The sequence below is a fragment of the Diadema antillarum genome, unplaced genomic scaffold (assembly GCF_040938485.1).
Source record: "Diadema antillarum isolate AM-2024a unplaced genomic scaffold, OU_Dant_1.0 scf00000048, whole genome shotgun sequence".
Lineage (NCBI taxonomy): Eukaryota > Metazoa > Echinodermata > Echinoidea > Diadematoida > Diadematidae > Diadema > Diadema antillarum.
Genome location: NW_027270937.1, coordinates 20767 through 42929, shown reverse-complemented (window position 1 = coordinate 42929; position 22163 = coordinate 20767). Strand labels below are relative to the sequence as shown.

Below are 22163 nucleotides of genomic sequence, written 5' to 3'. Positions count from 1 at the left end.
GTTGAATCTGCAGGACCGTACGCAGAAAGGGGGGGGGGGGGGGCAACAGGGATAGTTCCATAACCCCCCTGAGAGCATGCTATAGTTTGAAAGACATTAAAAATAAAAAAATGAAGAAGAAATGAAGTGAAAGGTCACCTTGAATAATTGACAGAAGAAATTTTAAATGAAATTGAAAAGTGAAATTTCAAAAACGTGACAGCAATAAGGGAGCCTGGAACCATGGGGGTAACCTCCCACCTCCCCCCCCCCCCCCCCCCCATTCCTGCGTACAACCTTGTATATCTATCTGTACAAAGTCTTTCCACTTGACTCTTGTTGGTTTTCTTTTTCCTAGTATCAAAAATAGTATTCATGATATGCTTATTGTCTCCAGTGTGAATGTGTCAAGTTTTGGTCAACAATACAAGAATAGCCAGTTTCTCTCTCCTTTGTGAATCTAAAGCTGTGATGATTTAGAGTCTCTACTACAGCCTGCTCATCTGAAAGCAGGTTAAATGTAGATGATGATTTCATTCAGACTGTCATACAAAAAAAGAAAAGAAAAGGAAGTCAGCTACATGTCAAATTTGAGCTGTGGGCCAATTGTTAGCCAGCAGTCTTAATATACAGAGACTTGACCTGAAAAGTGTTCCACATTGAGTGGATTGAAACCATAGTTCAGATTTAAAAGACCTTAAAAGATTGCCCAGTCACTTTACTGGGCTCCAAGAACTTCATTGATTCCCAATTTCAGCTTCAACTCTTCCAAACTTTTGATTGGGGGGAAGTCCCATTTTTGGAAACTTTGTTTTCTTAAGCATTAAATGTAAACACAACCGCAAATGCAGCATTCCTAACAATTCTGTTTCTGAAAGGGTATTTTCCTTTTTCCTGCACACTGTAATGATAATCATATGACAGAGTGTTAAAGAAATGGGTACTTTTGAACGCCACGACCGGCACACATTCCCACTGCGGCACGTTTTTTAAATTTAGGAGCACTTCCTTGTTCCATCTATGTCACCGCATCAAAGCAGGATTCTTTTAAGTGTCAGAACAACTTAAACAAAAACAGAGGAAAAAATATCACATTCGGAACAGGAAGCTAAAAGTGGGTCCAAAAATCTGTCGAGTAGGTGGGACTGACATGAAGGAATTCAGTCCAACAAAAGGAAGAAGGTCTCTGACACTGTCTGTGCAAATAATATCTAGGTGAGGTCAATGGTGTGAAAAGTTTGTCGTACTTAGCTTCATGAGCAAGACACCGAAAGAGAGGGAAAATAGATAGAGGGAGGCGTGAGAACACGAAAAGTGAATTTGTGAGACACAGGTCATGAAAAAGGAAAAAAAAAATATGAGAAAAATGATAGATGTACAAGTGTGTAGAGACTGTTATGAATTCAAAGGAAAAATAAAGATATTAACATTCACTGTGTTGTCATTCAAGCATAATCATTCCATATATACAGATATGACTATATATATAAATATATATATGTACATATACTTTTTGAATATGGTCACAAAATATTAGCATTAGCAAATATTTACGGAAAACGCTTCTGCATCTACTATCACATACAATTCTCGAGAGAACAAAACATATCTACACATGAAATCACTTGAAAAATGGTCATTTGACAAAAGTGCATAAAAGACAGTCTTACCAAAATTCACCCAGGGGGAAAAAAGCATGAATGTTACATTTTTGTTTGTTTGTTTATTTTTGTGCTGATTTGTAAGCATAAACTACCAAGTCTGCTAAGAAGCTGGCTACACTGGGTAATTCCACTGCAACAATGTCAATAAAAGGTTTGTGCAGTACATAGTATGAAGAAAAATGCAGGTAACATGCAACCACATCTGGGAGAAAGTGAAATGAAACCAAACCCCGGTCCCTATGGTCTAAAATGCAGTCTTTTTGTATGTGTTTGTTACTCTTAAATTACTGTATCCTGCAAAAAGAGGATCTTCAATGATATCAAAGTACAATAAACCAAAATTATTCTTAAAAATTTGGAAAGTACAAAAAATAAGTTTGAAAAATATATACATATATTTGGATATTTTTAGGACATCTTGAGAAACATATGTCATTCTGAAATAAAATATATGGCTTTTCTGTTGACTTTTGTTGTCGAAGCTTTGCTGCCTACTTAATTCAGTATCCAAAAGAGACTCTTAAACAATAATCACACATTTCAAGGAAAAATTCTTGCCTTGTAATAAATTCTAACTGTGTGTATGTCTCGTTTCTTAACATGTAGGAGTAATATCAAAACATCCATCTGCATAGAGAAACATTAAGGACTTTCTTTCTTCTTTTTTTTTTTACAAGCAGGTATTTAAAAAAGGTTGTCTGTGTTTGCGGTAAGAAAAAGGACTGCAAAATTTAGAATGCACGACAAACTGCAAAAAAAAAGGAGGAGAGATTTCAAGGCTTCAGAAGAAGAAAGAGCAATGGCAATGAAAGCCTCTCTTATCTAATGACACCGCCCCCCTTGCTGGCTACTACCCCTGCATGGTGCTTGTGATTGCATCGTCAGGCAAGCCATTGCTTCTCAAACTGCTATTCGCTCACTTTTAGTTGCCCACAAAGGTGTCCATTTTTTTTTTCAGAAAAAAAAAATGCAACATGCACTCTACAGTTTATGTTTGCACAAAGTGAATCACCATTTTCATTATGACATCACAATCGATATCTACACTGCACTGATATTTGAAATTTGAAGATATATAAAATGAATGGTCTTGGGAATATACTCTCTTTGGAATAATGGAAAACTATCTAGATGCAGCAAGTGCAAGCCTAATTGAATGAACATTCAGTCTGTTCCAAATGTGGTTGCACGCACACCGGCAATTTTCATCCCTCAGTCAGTACTCCTCACATAAATTATTTCTAGTGGTTTTCTGCAACCATTGTAGCGACATGATTCTTGATAATATTTCTGAAAGAGATATGGTGCCTCTAGTAATATGCACAGGCATAAAGTTAGACAAATTTTGAAAGCTAACTCCCCTCCCCCATAAAGGAAGTATGAAAATTTGGCTGTAAACACATTTTCCAATAGATAAGAAGATCGAATTAATTGACATGAAATTTTGAATTAATGCACAGAGAATACAATCTTGCATTCCTAGACATGATGTGTTTTTGTCGGGAAAAAAAATCATTGAAAAGTGTAATATGGGAACATGGAGTTCTTAGTATCTATCTCTGAATGAACGTACGTATCTTACATGTACTGTAAATCCCACTATTCACAGAGGGCGGACAATATGCATTGGGCAAAGAAAACTGCAACTACGCTCATTGTTTGCAAAATACCTCCAACTTGTCATTCTTTGGTTTTATGGTCGGTAGGATGGGGAAACTGGGTCCCGTGTGTCCCGGTATAACTGGCGTCTGGAGTCCCGCAAAGTCCTGCATGAGACCCATGGGGCTGGCGGTGACCCCGCCCAGGCCGGTAAAGGCGCCCGACTGGGAGAAAGGCATCATGTAGGGGCTGTACGTCCCCGCCGCGGAATGGGAGCCACCCGTCATTGTAGGCGCCTGTAAAGAAGTACGTGTTTGCATGTGCATGTGTGAATATGCGTGTTTGCACACATGTATGTTTGTGTGACGTGTAGGTATGGTGGGGGAGGGGGAAAGGTTATGAGTGTTTGATGATATGTTTCAACATATGAGAATAATGTGAAGGGTGTGTGATTTTGTTAAAGTGTGATAAAGGCAGGTATGTAGGCATTTAGGGGTTTGGTATATAAAGAGGAGTAATTTGTTGTTGTTGTTTTTTAAGAAAAAAAATGAGGAGAGCAGTTCAAGAGAAGTAAAATCAAAGGAGGTGGATTAGACAGATTATTAGAAGGACAGACAAAGTGGAAAGCCAGATAGGGACAGAGAGAAACAATGTGGTTGTTACAAATGATTCAAGGATGGCAGAAAAAAGAATTATTACAAAATAAAGAGGGAAGAATAAAAGTGAGATTTTGAAAGGCCACATGTAATGATCGTGCCAATTGCACGCGCACCATTCCAAGTTTTCACGCGGATGAATGAGGGTGGAGCAAATTCAGATGGGCACACATCAAAGTTTACGATGTGGGGGAAAAAAGGAAGTGACAATGACACAATGCAGGTAGAAATGTTAGAACAGAAAGATAGTAGATAGTTATGAGAAAGGAGATAATATCATAATAGACAACCGAGTATACAAAGGCAAAATTAGCATAGAGGTAGTGTTATAGAAACACAGAGAGAATAGAGGAAATATATAGGAATGTGCAGACAAAGATTTATGTTGTCAAAAAAAAAGATATATCACAAACACATACGGAAGAGATGAAGAAAGAGACAAACATGAAATGGAATGCAGAAATATGATGATGAGGAAAATGACAAAAAGTGATGAAATGAGGATTGTATGGCACAAATATTTGTAGCCACACAGAGAACGGACAAGGCATTTCCCCCATGACGCATAAGTCAATCAAGAGGGGAGGGAAAATGAGGATTGAAAGTGGAAAAAGGGAAGATGAATATTAAGACGGATTGAGAGGAAATGAATCAGAAGGAATATCATGAATGATTAGTGGGAGAAGATGATCAAGGCATTGTGGTTCAAGTGACATGTGATGTTGATTTGTCAAGGTCACAGGGGGATGAAGGAATCGGTGAACATTGTTTGGTGTCATAGAAAGAAGAGTTGGAGAAAAAGGGAGAAAATTGAAGAACATGAAAATAACATGAAAAAAAATATACAATCATCTTTGTTCACAACAATCAGCATCCCTTTAACTACAATACTTATGATAAATGTGTTACGACAAATGTGTTGGTTTGAGGTTTCTAATCAAAGGAACTACAATAACTAATCCACATTTACAAATTTCATACCATCAAATAAGGAATTCATATGTAAGCTGCAAAAGAAACCAAAAATATCAATAAAACAACTTTGTAAGTATATCCAAGAGAGATGCTAGGGAAAAATATGAATTGTATCGGAGGCTTTTTCACACAAAAAAATTGTCTCTCTTCTTCCCTGGGTCAGAAGAAAGTCAAGAGGATCGGTGATGGAAGGCAAGAAAACAAAGATGCAACATTTTGCTGCCAGACTGCTGGGAGTAGAAGCCAATGAGCACTGAGAGATATATACACATGGAGAAAATGAGAAATATAGATGGATAGATAGATAGATAGATAGATAGAAAGATAGATAGATAGATAAATAGATAGATAGATAGATAGATAGATAGATAGATAGATAGATAGATAAATAAATAGAAATAGATAGATAGATAGATAGATAGATAGATAAATAAATAAATAAATAAATAAATAAACAGAGATAGATAGATAGATAGATAGATAGATAGAATGGTAGATATAGATAGGGATAGAAAGTTAAATAGATAGATAGATAGATAGATATAGATAAATAGGTAGATAGATAGATAGATAGATATAGATAGATAGATAGATAGATAGATAGATAGATAGATAGATAGATATAGAGAGAAAGAGAGAGGAAGAGAGGGGAGAGAGAGGAAGAGGGAGACAGAGGGAGAAAGGAGAGCAGTAGACACCCCTAACACAAGGCTATCCAGAGCAGATAGAAGAGTCTGCACCACAGTCTGCACTAGTGCCCTCTCTTGTTGGGACGCAGAGCACCAGCCAGCCAGCCACTCACCCACCACCATCATCATCACGCACTGGATAGAGCATACATGGATGGATGGCTCAATGGAGGATGTATGTAACCAAGGACCAGTCAGCCAGCTTCCCAAATCATCCCATCCAGCGATTGCACACCGCCTTGTGACACTCTTCTCCATTATTGACATTGCAATTGAACAACGCATGGAATTCAAGCCGCATCAACTAGACCCAACAACCAGCCACTCTGTACATGAGGTGGAACAAACCAATATACCCTCGGTAATCAGAACCAAATTGAGAAAAACAAAAAAGAAGGGAAGGGATGGGGGATGGTGTGAGGACATGGCCAATAAAGTTCACAAGAATTCGAGGAAAAACACCAGTCTCTCCTTTAGACAGACAGACAATACTATCAGTGTCAATTTACGTCTCTCTGATTCGATTTGGGCTTAGCTGCCCTGTTAGTTTCTCATTCACAAAAAAAGGCCCCACTTTCTCATTTACAAGTTTATTGTCCATCCCCATCTCTCAACCCCCCCCCCCCCTTTTCTCTCACCCCCTTCTCTGTTTCACATCTTCTCCATCATCCCCCCTTTCCTTACTTTGGTCACTGTATGAGGCACACCGCTTTCACAAAAGCTATAGTCTCCTGCACCACCCTTCATGTCGATAATGACCAACTGATGTCACTGTATGGTCTTCTCATTATGTCACGGAGGAGCTGGCAGACAAGGCTATTTTCTGGATTTTTTTTTTTCTGAAGGATTCTTTAAGTCTGCAGTGGAGGCAATATTTGAATTCCCTGGAAGGTAATAGTTTTAACACAAAATTTAGTGGTGGGTACGAAATGAGAAAATGTCTACACGTAAACGAATACATTTGAGCTCAGCCTTGATCTTGTTGCAGAGTTATGGTCCAGAAACATATCGTATGAAACGACTGTGAGATTGTCATGGATTACCACATCATTTCCCCATCTGACTTCTCTGTTGGCGTATCCCTTCATCTGTATCTACAATTGGGTATGCCCATTCCAAGATACATAACTCATATCATGTCTGAATGAGTGCTCCTATTGGAAGATATAGGCCTATAGCAGAAAACACTTGATATACCCCATAAAAGTTGGATATGAGAGGACTTCCTGAAAGTGGATGCTGCAGTGACATGCTGCATATCACGATACAATTCCTCGCAATACCAAGAAAAACAAATGTTTTGGGTCTGATCTCTTGACGATTATTATGACTGGCAAAGCAGGTGCAATGGACTACACCGCATATCGCACTTGGTGATGAAATTCTTGGAAACAGCTGATGAGGGAGACTAGCATTATGGGGAATCCCTGTACCGTGCAACCACTGTGCGCACTATCCCCGCCCCGGCAACAGATGCGATCCTCATCAGAATTTTGATTTGGTTACCATTGGTATCGCATCATCAGCGCTGGCTCCCTTCCCAGTCAATTGTTTTTGCGCCATCCTGTCCCCGTAACAGCTCATTCACAGATTTCTCATGGGGGAAACTTGCTAGGGGGTACGCTAGTCTGGAAAAGCAGACTTTTTTGTTTATAAATTCATGAAATTTAAAATATGCAGTTCATGAAGTAATTGCTTAATTTTGCAGCAGATGATCAAAGGTACTTTGCAATGACATTTGCACACAACACTGCTGTATTTTGAATACCAAAAAAAATGAAAAAAAAAAATGTGAGAAAAGGCCATGCTCCCAAAGTTTTATCAAATCTCTCAAATCCAGTATATTCAATGCCTTTGGCCATTCAGTGCCTCTAATTGGCAGCTATCAAAGCAAGATGTAGAAAGGTTAGATTAAACAGCTGTCTGCGGGAGAAAGCTGTCATCACAGATCCAGTCAGTATGATCAGAGTATTGGTCAATGGTAGGACGCCCACTAAAACCACTTGCGGGCTGCACAGAACATTTTATATGACCATACACTGAGCTGCACAGAGGAAGTCGATAATTTGAGTTTATTTGCACAATTATATGAGTTTACATTCCCTCCCTGTCATTTTAACTGTTTTTCTGTCCCTCGCATAGGACGCTAAATGGAGGTCCCATGTGTGAGTTAGTCACGCCTCGCACATGGAAAAGAACCGAATTATCCATTCATCGCAGAGAGCAGGGTGCTAAACTGCTGAAGTACTCCACCTGTAAATACCCACCCACAAAAGAAAAAAAATGGGCGAATGATGCCGATCCCTCATGGTTTGCCCCAGATGACTAGCAATAGTCAGCAAGTGGTATCAACGAGGCATATTGTGTGATTGGAAAACATTTTTCTTTTTTCACAGAAAAAAAAAGAAAAGAAAAGGTGCATAGACATGAGATCTACAAATGTGGAACTATCACGATACGGTGCCTAGCGTAATGCAGTTATGAATTTCTCTTGCCGACATGAACATCAATATGTGGTGCCTTGATCTGTTGTGTGTATGCAAGACTTCTCTGATGGCCTATTTGTGCTGTATCACCAGTCTGCGAATATGTGCATGGAAGCGCACCTTCATCAGCAGCAGTCGACTCCAGTTCGGCTTCTTCAGCTGTGTGTGTACTGACGTGGAGATCAGTCATAAAGCTGAAAACACAATTTGTTAAGGGGATTTTCGAATATATCCCAGCCGGGCCAGCCTTTTCATTCCTTGGTATCCCCATGCCACCGCACCTTTAAAATCAACTGCTGCTTGGTCACTAGAGTACAGAAAAGAATGTGGAAAATCGTCTAACATCGCTGAGAAAGGATCGAGACCAATATCAGAGAACCAAACAGGGAGGAGAATATGGACTAGAATTTTACACTGACATAACAGGTAGCCATGGTAACTACAGATGAACTTTTGAAAGTGACTGCATCCAATAGCCTTTGCCAACTTAAGGCAGCAAGAAACATTAAGTATGGGACACACTTGAGAATGTCAGAGGGTCAGAGAAAAAGGAGGAGGAGGAGGAGAGAGAAAGACTTTTAGAGATTGCAATCCAAGGAGCAGCGAACTGCTTGAAAATAACATGATCTTCAAAATGGAAAGAGGAACGATGATGCCTGTAGAAGAAAGGGGAGGAGAAGGATCAGTGAAATATGCAGAGGGAAAGGGGAGGAGAGGAGAGGGAGAGATGGGGGAAAGGCATCGGCCAAGCATTGCTGATTACCGCTAGAGAGCCGGGCCCGTGTTTGACAAACCCCGACACTGGCATTGTCTGGGTTTCTGTTGACACAGACGCGGGCGATATATCTATTACTCCTCCGCCATCCACCACGGGGCAGGGAGAAAGCCAGAACACAAACACCCCGCCTCCCGACCAGTGCTGCCGCGCTCGCGGCCAAAAAAACTGCAATCACGCATCCCTCAGCTGTGGCTAAAACAGCTGCACTGCCCGCCGGTTATACCCCCGATTCCTCCAACATTATATCCTACCTCACATCTTACAGCACTCTCCCCTGTCTCTCAAACTCTCTTCTTCATCCCCCAGCCCCTCCCCCACCTCTCCATCTCTAATCTCTCCTCCACCCTCTCCTTCTTTTTCGTCTATCTTTTTCTATGTCTGCCTGTTTGCCTGTCTTCTGTCTGTCTGTCTCCAACCCCACCATCCTTCATCCTTGCCACCCCTCCTACCACTTTAACCCGTTGAGGACAGGCTGATTTTGCTACAACACGCATTTCCCATAGACACCTGCCCGAGTATACTCGGGACTCGTCTTCAACGAGTTAATGTGCGTGTTCATTTTACACAATCAAATTTTTTTTTTCATAATTTTGTTCACACCTTCTTGTTTTCAATACAAAGGCAAAAATCACATGAATAAGAAGGTCAACCATCTTCACAGAGAAAAATGACTGAATTCACGGCACCTTTGGTGTCGAGTTTCCAGAATGCGTCGGCTGTGTGATATCATCGTTCCTCGACACTCGAAGCCCAACCTAGTCATACCTTCCCTCTGCCGAAGCCGTACCAAAAGACAACATCCTTCCAAAATAAATCTCCCATTCCCGACCAAGATCTCTAAATGCTCTATCCAACACATTGGTTCCCATAGCTGAGGAGAACAGCATAACTGATGGATTTCCAAACATAACCGAAATGCCAACAAACATTTCCGGTTGCCTCTTAGTTTTTCCCTCTCTCTCTTTCATTTTTTTGTTTTCATTTTTCCTATTGCTCTAGCTCTCTTCCTCTAAAAAAAAAAAAAATCAACATAACTACACGTCAAGAGCGGTAGGGTCAGAGTGACAGAAAATGGGGAAAATGGGCCATTTCCATTTCTAGCGTAAACATTTACAAAGCGTGGTTGTTTGTCCCCCTCTTCAAATAAAGTTACCACAGCCACAAGAGAAAACAGGTTAAAGGTTTTGGAATGTTTTCTACTTTCACTCTCCCAGGATTTGAATGTCTGACTGCTTTGTAATCACAAATAATTCTGTATGTTGATGTTAAATATATTTTTTAAAGGTATGTCATCCCTACCTTGCTGTTGTAAGTTTGACATATCTTTTTTTTTCTGTGGTAAAATTGTTACATCATTTGCATTGCTCATCTTTATTGCATTATTGAACCTAGACCCCTCTGTAAAACAGTGATGTCAAGTTGACACTAGTGGAGTACGGCTATCTAGCTGTACATTTTTTGTTTGTCTAGTATTTTAAGATTAACTGCTGTGAATAATTTGATGTTCTCTTTAAATGAAAATGAATACTATACCATAAAAGATATTGTTAGATTCCCTAAAACATGCATATAATGGAAAGATTAGTATTAACAGCTTCCTTGTTATTTCAAGAATACCGATATCAATAGCTATCTTCATTTCAGTCTCCTGCAGTTCATTTGATTTTTTCAAATCTCTATGGTAGTAGCAAGAAACCAGTAACATATTTCATTACTCCCATAAATCTTTTGACTACACTCCTCGACTGGATTTTCTGGACTCTGTTTTATCACAAAAAGGGTCATTGACCTATTCTCTTCCAATTGATAGCAATAATAGCAAAAATGAGGAAGTGGATGTTTATTCCCTCCAGAAATTGATGGATTCAAGGATTGAGGAAAAAAAAAATCCAGCAGAAGATAGATGATATAGTGATCATGATGCTTGCTTGGACATATTTGAAAGTGGACATTTTCTAGTCCAGAAAGATTAAAAAAATATGGGGTGGGGGGGGGGGGGGTAAGACAAGATTACCAGAACAACATTATTTATCAATTTATTTATGTATTTATGTATTTATTCATTTATTCATTCATTTATTTATTCATTTATTTATTTATTTAATGTATTTATTTTTTTATTTACTTATTTACTTATTTATTCATTCATTCATCTATTCATCTATTTATTCATTCATTCATTTTTCATTACATCATCTGCTTCTAAGACGTTGTTTCCTCTCCCTTCTGCATAATCTTTCTTTTAATACAGCAGTTTACTAACAGATGCAAACTTTCTGTATGCCTTTCTGACGATGGTTCTTCTTGCCAACCTGAAGGCTTGGCCAAGGAGCTGGATTCCAAGTATTGGAAAATGTTCTATGAGGTAAAGGTTTTGAATGGAATAGCTCGTTACGACATTACGACATGGAAGAAACATCCATAATAAATATATGAATACTAGTAAACCAGTCTACTTGAATGCTCCTTGGACGATGGACAGATAGACAGATATGATAGTGGAGGAGAGAAGAGGGGATTCCTACACTCTCTCCGTCTGCCTCAGGCCTCTGCTATCTACAGAATCCCGCATCCATTCAACATAATCTTGAACACTTCTATTACCTCCGGAGTCCATTCCCCCCCCCCTCCACCTCTTCTTCTTGCCCTTCCCACTTTTATTTCCCTACAGACAGCATTGCTGTAGGTGCCTGTGAGCCAGCCCTCCTAGATGCTCCTAGTGAATCTATTGCAGGAATGCCAGGTATATACTTTATGATGCTCATATTCTTCCATCATCGTTCTTTTCTTGAGCCTTTCCACAAGAGACTTTCTCTCTGGTACCTCTCTGGTACTAGAACATAAAACAACCAAAATAAAACACCCCCTCCCAACAAAAAACAAAAATATGTCCACCACACTGAGTAAGGCAACTACCTAGCCAATATATTGTAAAGATACAGCAAGTAAAGCATTCATAATGGGCCAGAGACTGCAGTAGTTGACCAGGTGGTTCACACAATCAGTTTCAAAATGATCGTTGTTGCTTGGCAACCCCATTGTTGTCGCACGAGGACAGTGTAGATATACTACTGCTTGGCATTTGTCACTCAAACACATTAATCACAGGTGAAACCTTCCGACCTCATATTTTTAGCATGAGGTGCACAAGAAGAGTTTTGGAATTCCCACCGTGTCTTAACCCATCTCATACAAGATCCCGATTTCCCAATAGACTTTGCACACTATGCACAAAATTCCGACAGGCAGAGGAGTATAGTTACTTTTTCATCTATGTCTACTCATCTCGCAAGTTTCGATTGAAAATCTCTCTATTTCGCAGGGTATCCAGGCTTTGCTTCTCACGTCAGTGTCACAGGAACAAATATGCCGAAGGAGCAAAAGGGAACTGTTTTAACCCGTTGAGGACGGACTGATTTTGCTACAACACGCATTTCCCATAGACACCTGCCTGAGTATTCTCGGGACTCGTCCTCAGCGGGTTAATAGGATACACTCAAATGGCAAAAATGGCGTAATGCTGTATACGCCATATGTTTTACAGAGTTCTTATTGTCATGAATTTCACAAGTCGGGTGCTATTCGCGAATGTATATGAAGATGCAAAAATATAAAGTCCGATCCCGATAGGAATGCGACACGCACACGTACACATACTGGTATGCAGAACACAGTACATGAAGAAGGGGCATAATAACACTGAAATCAAGAATTTAAGTGCTCATAAAATTATCTGAAAGTCCAATGAGACTGGTTAAATATGTGGTGTATACAGTACCTTTTTACCTTTTTTTTTTTGGGGGGGGAACATTTTATCAAAATTACAAAATTGATCTCTTCTACGCCATGATGTACTAAACAACTTATTTACCTTTTGTTTTGTTTTTAACCAATACATGAGGGCTCACATGCCCCCGGGTAATAGTAAAGAATTTTACTTTTGTGAGCCCTGGCCCATGTGTCACTCCCTGACATTTTATGTACCCGTATATATACATATATGTATGTTATACTGCAATTGTATGGCCAAATAAATAAATAAATAAATAAATGAATAATAATAATAACAATAATAATATCAATAACAATAATAATGATAATAACAATAATAATGATAACAATAACGATGATAATGATAATAATAATGATAATGATAATAACAATAACGATTATAATAACAATTATTATTGTTGTTGTTATTATTACTATTATTATCATCATTATTATTATTATTATTATCATTATTAGCATTATCATTATTATTATTATTATCATTACTATTATTATTATTATTATTATTCTCATTATTATCATTATTACTATTATCATTATTACAATGAATTAAAGGATTAGCCTCAGCAGTGAGAAGAAGAGAGAAAGGCTTAAAATGAAACAAGAACAAAGGAAACCCACCAAGTTACATCTTCTTACTTAGCTTTCAGGAGGCGGTAGAAGACAACCACCAGTGAAATCTGAGCTCCAACAAGAAAAAGGTGGTTCTGCTAATGACATTTAAAGTGTTCCTTCCATCTTTGTGGGCTGTACATGAACACTTTTCACAATACCATTTCCTGTCCAATACAACCCAGAGGAAATAGTCTAGCCCCAGTGATGAAGTATGCTGGTCCCAAACTCGAGATTTCCCCAAAGGTATGAAGAAGCAATATGATGCCTTTTGTCATGCTCTAATTCTCCATCCTTTTTCTTGTTTTTTTTTCTTCTTTTCATTCTCCATCCTGTTTTTCTTTTCTTTTTCCTTTCTACGTCCATGCCAAGGACAGGAACTGCGTCATTTTCGAGAATTTATTATCATCCGCATTTTGTCTTTGTCGTTTGTTTCTTCTTAGTTTGAGTTTGCTTTGAATGACAAAGAGAAGGAGGTTTATTTTTACCGATGTTAATGGCTCATCATGCCAAAAATAGCATTTCATTCATACCCCTCCCCACGTTTTGATTAAGGGGCATCTACTACATTCTGAGCAGCTAAATAAAAAAAAAAGAAAAAAGAAAGAAAAGGGAAGAAGAAACAACTCTATATTACAAAAATTTCAGCATTGTATTACAGAAATTTCAGCTCCTGGACCCTTTCTTTCCAAATTACTCAACCCCTGCAGCCGATCTCATAGGAGTGGGGTTGAGTAAAAATGAGTCCCCTTTCCCCCACCCTTTTTCACCTGACAAATATCACACTATTTTAACCTTACTCTGCAGAATTATATTGTAACCTTATTCTGCAGAATTATCTGTGAAAAAAAAACACACATTCATTTCATCTGAGCCCATTGCAAAGTGTCAAATTCACTACATCATACAGTGAGTGCAGGCTGACATTGGAAGAAAGCAACTTAATATATTCTTAACATGAAAAGAGTTACGGTTGGATGATGTCGGGAAGACATCAATGTCCATACTCCCATTATATATACATCGTCTCCATCTTCCATCAAACCTCTTGCTTCCAAAGACGTCATGGTGATGAAAATATCACCATCTGACCACCAAAATACACAAAAGCATCATCAGACAAACTTGAAGACCAACAGGCATTCTATCTCAAACATCATTTGCACAGCTGTGTATCCAGCCCAATAACCTGAACTTTTTAGAGTTCCTGCCTCGTCCGAAAGAAGTCACACCTCCTCACACTCGAATGCCTCCAAGCTTCCTACAAAATCAGCGACCAAATTCCTGCCAAGTTCTCATACATTGTAAACATGTCCATGAATGGCAAAAGTGAAAAAAAAAGTAAACAGATTTTATAGAACATTAAAAAAAAATATATGAATACCATCACGAAAAACATATGAACGGAAGAAAACAAAAACCCACATGGATTGGACCAATGCAGTAGACATTTCTTTTTTGCTTAGGAGTTTCATGCATCTTCTATTAAAAACAAACTTGACAAAGAAAAAAAATGACAAGCATAAGCCAGTCAAACAGTTTTCAGTAAACAGCCAGGACTAATGTTTCTTTTCTTTTTCATGCAACATTGTAAACAGATACGATGCACTCAAGAAAAACCACAATTTCATAGTATGCAGTTCGGAGATCCCTTGGAATACTCGTGAGGGGGTAGGCCGCACAAAGGATAATCTCCAATCCAACAAAATAAATCACAGCAAGGGACTTTAACATCGATAAAATAAATGCTTTGACAAATAGCACCAATACTCTTGAAGCTAAGATGAAATGCAGATTCTTTTTTTTTTCAACTAATGAGAGCAGGGGAAAATGGATTAAAAAAAATATGGGTGAGGAATTAAAATGGGCGGCAGATAAATTTTCACCAGCACTCCAGGAATTGAGGGAATAAGCCATATGGTAATCGTTACATCCTTACATAACTTCAGTTCCTTAACAAATGGTTTAGAATATCATCTCATCATAACTGTACAAAATATTGAATACTAGAAAATACAATTAAAACATATACCCGGTAGATGAACACTTCAATCTGCGGTGGAAACCATAACTTGCTTTGTAAGTCTCTACATTAAACAATATTCAAGTACCGGGCAAAGAATGAAACATTTCATAATTCATACAATGGAAAAAAACGAGTGACAGCCCACTCGATGATCAAAAAGTTGTTCTTTTTCTTTTTCATTTCTAAACATGTTAAGCACTTCTCTTTGGTGAAGTGTTTTGATCTCATGTTCGATCTCAGCTTAGTAGTGTAAAAGCTCACACGTTTCCTCTACATGGCTATTAGCTCATTTCAGTGGATTCACATTGCTTTGTGAACAGTGCTTCATTACACTACATAGGAGGGGTCAATTTCAAGCCCAGTGTGCAAATAGATCGCTTCAATTTTGTCATATTGACCTTCACCAACAGGTCGGCTGCTTGCATAAGGCCGTAACTCCGTTAGACCACTAACGTGATTAGTGACACTTTCTCTGAGAAATTTTTGGTACAGAGTGCACAAAAATGACGCTGAGCTGCATTAGTTACTTTATCAAAAAAGAAGAAATGTGGAATGTAAGAGATAAATTTGTCTTATTATTATGCAGATCACAGTCCCAACTATACCTATCTGTGTGAGCAGCCTTTCATGGTCCCAACAATACCTATCTGTGTGAGCAGCCTATCATTACCTATGACAAATTGAGGTATATGCAGAAAATTTCTGAAAACCTTAATCAACCATGGTATTGAACAATTGGGCAAAAACAAAATACAGACTTTTACAAAGCTTTTGGTACACTTTGTCAGTTGCTCTCTGTATTCCTATAAGTAAGATACAGACCACCAAACTATTCATGCCTTTGAGACAAACAACTAGATATCGGGACCTTCACATGGCTACTATTTCTTTAGACCTGTTCCCCCCTGCACTGCACTTACGTGTGAATCCATAGAATTAAACCTGCATGGCACTGCTGGCTCACCAAAACCCTCTTACGAGAGGCGACGTTTAAACTTCAATGTAAGATCAACGAGGGGGGCAAAAATGCATAACCTGTGCCTTGCAAAAGCGTGGAGTGTTAGTCTTCGAACCTGTAAGTTAGCGTATCGATGCAAACGCATGTTACAAATTGATTAACTGCGTATTGAATGAGAGGAAAATGTGAGCTTTAACATTGCTGTTTCTCTGCAGTACTTTAAAAATTGTTCGAAAAATGAAAAAAAAAAATCCAAAAAGTTAGGGATTTCAACTAAATTACAAAGCTTTAGCATAAATCAAAGCAATTTTCATTCTAGTTGCTGGAATATACAAAAGGCAAACTATTTTGTGAAATTTTGAATTTGTGTGGAACAATTTTATTTCTTTTGTTTTTCTTTTTTTAGTTGATGTACGCACCATGGTAACTGCAACAGGAAAGATATAAGGACTGTACACCGCGTTGGTATCTGTTGATGCCTGACTGGTGTGATAAGGGGATGCACCCTGAATATAACATGGGAGACAAAATGACATTCATGTAGACCGAAATATCAGCCCCACAACTACAAAGTGATGCATAATCTTTGGCAGTTGTTGTTTTCTTTTCTTTTTTTCAACATAAAATTACACATGGATGACCAAACTAGAAATAATAAATGATGTGAAATTGAACAAAAAAATGACACAGTACATTGCGTAAAATAAACAGGGTATGGCAGACGGCAGAAAATGATACTGCAATGCAGAAATTGGTCGTGGCAAGCAACGTAGGTGTTTGCGTGTTGCAGTGTTAGTTGCCAGGCGATAGGTACATTGATTGGTTAAGCAGGGGTGCACTATTAGAAAGAAGAATTCGTGAAAAGCATCCTGTTTTTTGGTGCTGCTTGTGGACGCCTTGGGCAACGGATATGACAATCTACAATATTGTATGCATCCGTGATGATGACGATGACGATGATGATAATGATGACGATGATGACGATGATGATGAAGACGATGATAATGATGATGATGATGATGATGATGATGATGATGACGAAGATGATGATAATGATCATGATGATGATGATGATATGGCAATAATGATGATGTGGAGGAGGAAGAACAGGAGGAAGAAGTGAAGGAGTAAGAGAAGAAGAAGAGGAGGAGGAGGAGGTGGCAGAAGGGGAAGAGGACACAAGGAGTCAGTTGAGAGGAAGAGGAAAAAAGATGAAGTTTCTCATGGTTGTAGTTGTAGTAGTAGCAGTGCTGATATTACTGATGATGATGATGATGATGATGATATAATGATGATGATGATGATATAATGATGATGATGATAATATAATGATGATGATGATGATGTTGCCAAAAATGACAATGGTTATGGCGAAGTTGATGATGATAACAATGATGAAGGTAGTGTACATGGTAGCATGGAAATAGTATTGTTTAAGAATATGATTTTTAACTGATGACAATTATGATGATGATGATTGTGTTTACGATAAAAATGATAATAATGATGATGACAGTAAAGATGTATGATAAATTGACATACCTATGACAAGTGAAACATCTGAAATAGTGAGACAAGCTCATAGAAAAAAAGATGATTGTAAGATCCTGATTATGTTGTGAACGATACTGATAATAAAACAATGGCAATCATGATAATACCCTAAAGAACTTCTTGATGAAAATTTCTCAGACCGTCAACGATGTCGTGTAGATCTGGTACGTGTCATAATGTCATAATGACTTCCATTAAACTGACTATCCTTTCAAGCTTTCATAATGCTTTAAAGCAAATTTGAACTGTATGCGACTGTTCTACAGTAAGAAAATATATCCATGGGCAAGTGCTGCAAAACTCGATTCACTTTTATGCCGACTGACACTATTAACTTCAGCATCTATATTATGCATGGTACTTGTTTCAAGGGGGAAATCGATGATTAAGCTGAAGTCTTTGATCATTTGACTTGAAGGAAATCCTTTCATCACGTTCACTGTGAAAAGGATTCTCACTTCAATGGCGTGAGTTCGTGGTATCAGTCTCCCTCCATTTTTGGAAAGCCATCATTTTCAGTTTCATCATGTAATTTCTTTTTAAAAGAAGATACCATGCATACTTCACACTGAAGTGGGTTGCTGGGTGTTGGGTTTCCTGTGTATATATCTCATCCAAGTAGACTGAATGTCAAACTGGTTGGTACCATCACTTGAAGCCCTTTCACTTTGTACCATGGCCTGGGACTATTGTTTGGATTGTGACCAGATGAAAGTGATGTACATAAATCATATGAAAAAAAAAAAAACCTGCAGAGAAGAGATATTCTTGAGAGTTTAATGATTTCTAGTCAATGGAAGGGAAATGGACATAAAGCCATGTGATATGAAATGCATACATGTATGGTACATATGATTCTGATGAAGTGCAACCTAACTGTAGTGAGCAAGGGTAATGCTAAAACAGGCAGAGTTCAGCCAAATAACTGTGCTCGTGTTTAGGCAAGTATACTACTTTAGAGGGCAGGCACATATAACAGCAAGAACGGGAAAAAAAAAATGCCGCTATCATTCTCATGCTGAATGGTGCAGACGTAAAATGCCGAAAGAAAAATGACATAACTTTGCAATTTATTGTTTGGCAAGGGTACAAAATGCTTTGGACATTGCGGGTTTAAGTGGCAATTGTCTCGCAGAGCATGCGCAAACAAATTCTTTTGGCGCAGAATGAAAATCACACCAAACTCTTGCCAAGAGGGGAAAATTGGGAAGGGGAAAGGGTTATCTCTCTTCTTCAGCAAAGAGACTCAAATTCACATCCCCCCAAAAATGTTGGTTCTGCTCACTTTGCAGCCGCTGTTGGTCTACATGGATGAATGTTGCTATGACAAAGCGCATATCGAAGGAAAGATATATTTATCTGTTCATACAGAATTTTTACAAATCACTGATCTCTCTTTCACCTGCATTCACCTGTTTTGTCAGGCCTCTGGAAGGAAAATAGTCCTGTAATGCCCTCCCACTTTCAGTTAACTTCCAATGTATGTCAAACTTGAATACCTTTGACTTCAATTCATTTAATTTTTTTTTTTTTTGAAATTAGAAAATATTTTGGCCTTTTGTCAATTGGCACATAATTGATTCCTTTTCCTTGCAGAGTACACAGAGTTCCATCCAAGCTATGTGAGCTGCCAGTTCCATATGTTTTACAAAGCATGAATATTGGTATCAGTATTCAATGGCCTAAAGTCTCCACTCATTTTCCCAACAATGCAGTAATCACGCCACTGGAAACATGTGAATATCAAACACTACTTTGTGAAAGAGTACGGTTTATCATGTGACTACCGATCAAGTGGTTTCCTTTTGCTTCTTTGTTTTCCGTTGACTTTCTGTCTTTTTCGACTCCAATGAATGTAATAAATGAAACTACTTGAAAAGGCTTGTTTTCTCTTGCGAGGAAAAGAGTTAAATTGCACAACCAAGCCCGGCAGCTTGCCGGACGTAACTCGATTTCGGAAACCGCTGCGAGAATTGAGGCTCGATGCCCGAGGAAAGGCTTGGGTGCCGAGAGACACAGAACAAATAGAAGAAAGAATCTGCACGCCGGAGCTGGCAGCAGAAATAGGATGTAAATTTAAGCTGCTTTCTTCAATTTTCCTCACAAGGATGTATGTGTAATCACGAGAGCAAATTAAACCGTCGGGAGAGGGAACAAATTGGCGCGAGTAATTTGTGGCAATATCTGTAGCCCTGTTCAGTCCTCTTTTATTATGGTTTTTTTTTCCCCTTTCTTTCTGCAAACTGGACAGCTCTTATTCGTGAAACAATAGAGTCAAATAAGAGAAAATTAGTCGAGAGTAGAATACAGGCAAGACTGCTGCAAGCAATGGCACAATTACATTGGGCTGATGTAGAGTTGCTGAACAAACCACCATTGCTTTCAAATTTTTCACCATCTTGCTTTCTAAACTGCTCAAAATCTGCTTGCTCTGGGGCATATTGGTTGGCTTAGGAACAGCATGGCTTTGAAAATGGGACTTTTCCATCAAAATTCAAGAAGATGGAAGCCACATATAGCTATTCCCTCTCTCTCCAGTAATCATGCAAGTTTGTCATCTGTTTTACCCTGTTGAACCTACTGGTTTTTGCAGAAAGCTCATCCAGTTTCCTCTGAAAGGCTTAGATTACTTTACATTCACGCAAAGGAATCCTGCTGAATTACTTTTGTTGTCCTAATCCAATTGAACATCTCAACTCCCTTTTCCTTGGCTTCCTTAATCCGTTTTGGGAAATGCGCTTATCGGACATTTCTGTGAAATGTGCTGCCTTTTTTTATTTTTTTGAATCAAATTGCCATCAACAGTTACAGTGGTTACTAATGGTGCATGTCAAAATCAACCAACAGTCTTGGTTCTGTTTATTGTACGGCACATCTCTCAAATTGTTCGTTCCTGCCGTGTTTATTTTTTCACTATTTGTGGCACATTTCCATTCTTCCTTCCTCATGCTTATAATATTGCAGCATATTTTTTCTTTCTCTTTCTTTTTCATTTAGATTCTCTCTGCTTTTTTCTAATGTAAGGCACAGTTTTACAAAAGGCACCTCCAGTGTTAACAGACTATGCAAAGAGAGCAGACGCGATTTCTCAACGTTCACTGCTTCCCAGTAATAACAAGAAACAGAGATATTTAAAAGAAGACTTTGAGAAAACAAAAACAAAAACAAGAGCATCTATGTAATGGCCTCTTTCAGGCAAGGTTTGGTGTGGCTGACAAGGGTGGCTTTCCTTTTGGGGTGAGACAGAGCTGGGCTAGGATAAACTGCAGCCTGGATGTTGAGCAACATGTTTAACTGCAATTTAATGAACAATGAGGAAAGGGGATTATATGGTTTTTAATAACAGTTTATACATGACAAAGGGTGGGGGGGGGGGTTGGTTGAGAAAAAAGGGGGTGGGCAGAGAGCAAATGGTAGTTTGTTGGTGCTGGGAGCAGGGTGTTAGCATTCCAGACCTTGTCCCATGTGCCACATAACGCCACAATGCTGACAAAAATGCACAATTTGCAGGGTGCATAATCATTTTGAAGCAATCATTTCATATTGCAGGCTGTAGGGATGGGATGGGGGTGGGTGGGAGGTAGCAGTAGGTAACCATAGTGTTTTTTACTCGGATTGCTTGCCATGTCTGTGGCAAAACAATGCATTTTGTTTGTCTCTCGAGGAATGTGCTGGCAATGTCACGGGGGTTTTTGCAGTGTCTTCACTTCTAAAGTGCTCTTAATTTTCATATTTTCTCCCTGGACGATATGGTGCATGTTGTGTAGGGGAATAGATGACAATGCAAATGAATACATATACGATGCAGGAAACAAAAACAAAAAATGAGCAATGAGGTGCTGGGATTACATTAGAGCAAAGTTGTGCATCTAATTCACTCTACAAAGAAGGCAAATAAGAAGAAAAAGGGGGAAAAACAAACAGAATACAATGCAGCATTGAAAATGATTAGTTAAATAAACAGTATTTGCAAACAGTCTTCCATGATGTGTTTCAGTTGCATTCCACAGGACAAGCACTCTAAACAATACTCAACTACATTTAGACTCCCCCCGAAAATATATTTCATAAAACAACAATCCAGCATGTTCTAGTTTTTATTGTTGTTGTTGTTGTTGTTGACTTATCAACAGCAAGACCTTCTGCTTGCAGCACTGTTGCAGGGAAGAAAACAGCACAAAAAACAACACATGGGACTACAATTCAGTTCAATGACAAGGGAGAATGAAATCACAGAATACATATTTTTTCTCGGTTACTAGGCGCTTTAGCATGGATTAAAAAAAGTTGGCTTTGGGAGAACAAAACACTCATTGAAAGCTTTCATTTTTCGACAGGAATACGTTTTCCCTCTTATCGTATTTTGGGGGTGAGGGGAAAAGTGTCTTGCCGCCC

At 38.6% G+C, this 22163-nt stretch overlaps 1 protein-coding gene across 1 annotated transcript in view; it reads right to left on the bottom strand.

Moving 5' to 3' along the window:
• Positions 1 to 22163, bottom strand: part of LOC139715385 (uncharacterized) — a gene marked incomplete at its 5' end in the record, with an annotated part of 68403 nt that overhangs the window by 34606 nt on the left and 11634 nt on the right. Inside the window, 2 exons of the mRNA XM_071626959.1 lie at positions 3314 to 3538; positions 16634 to 16720. Coding sequence (XP_071483060.1) covers positions 3314 to 3538; positions 16634 to 16720 — 312 coding nt within the window. The remainder of the gene's footprint in view (positions 1 to 3313; positions 3539 to 16633; positions 16721 to 22163) is intronic.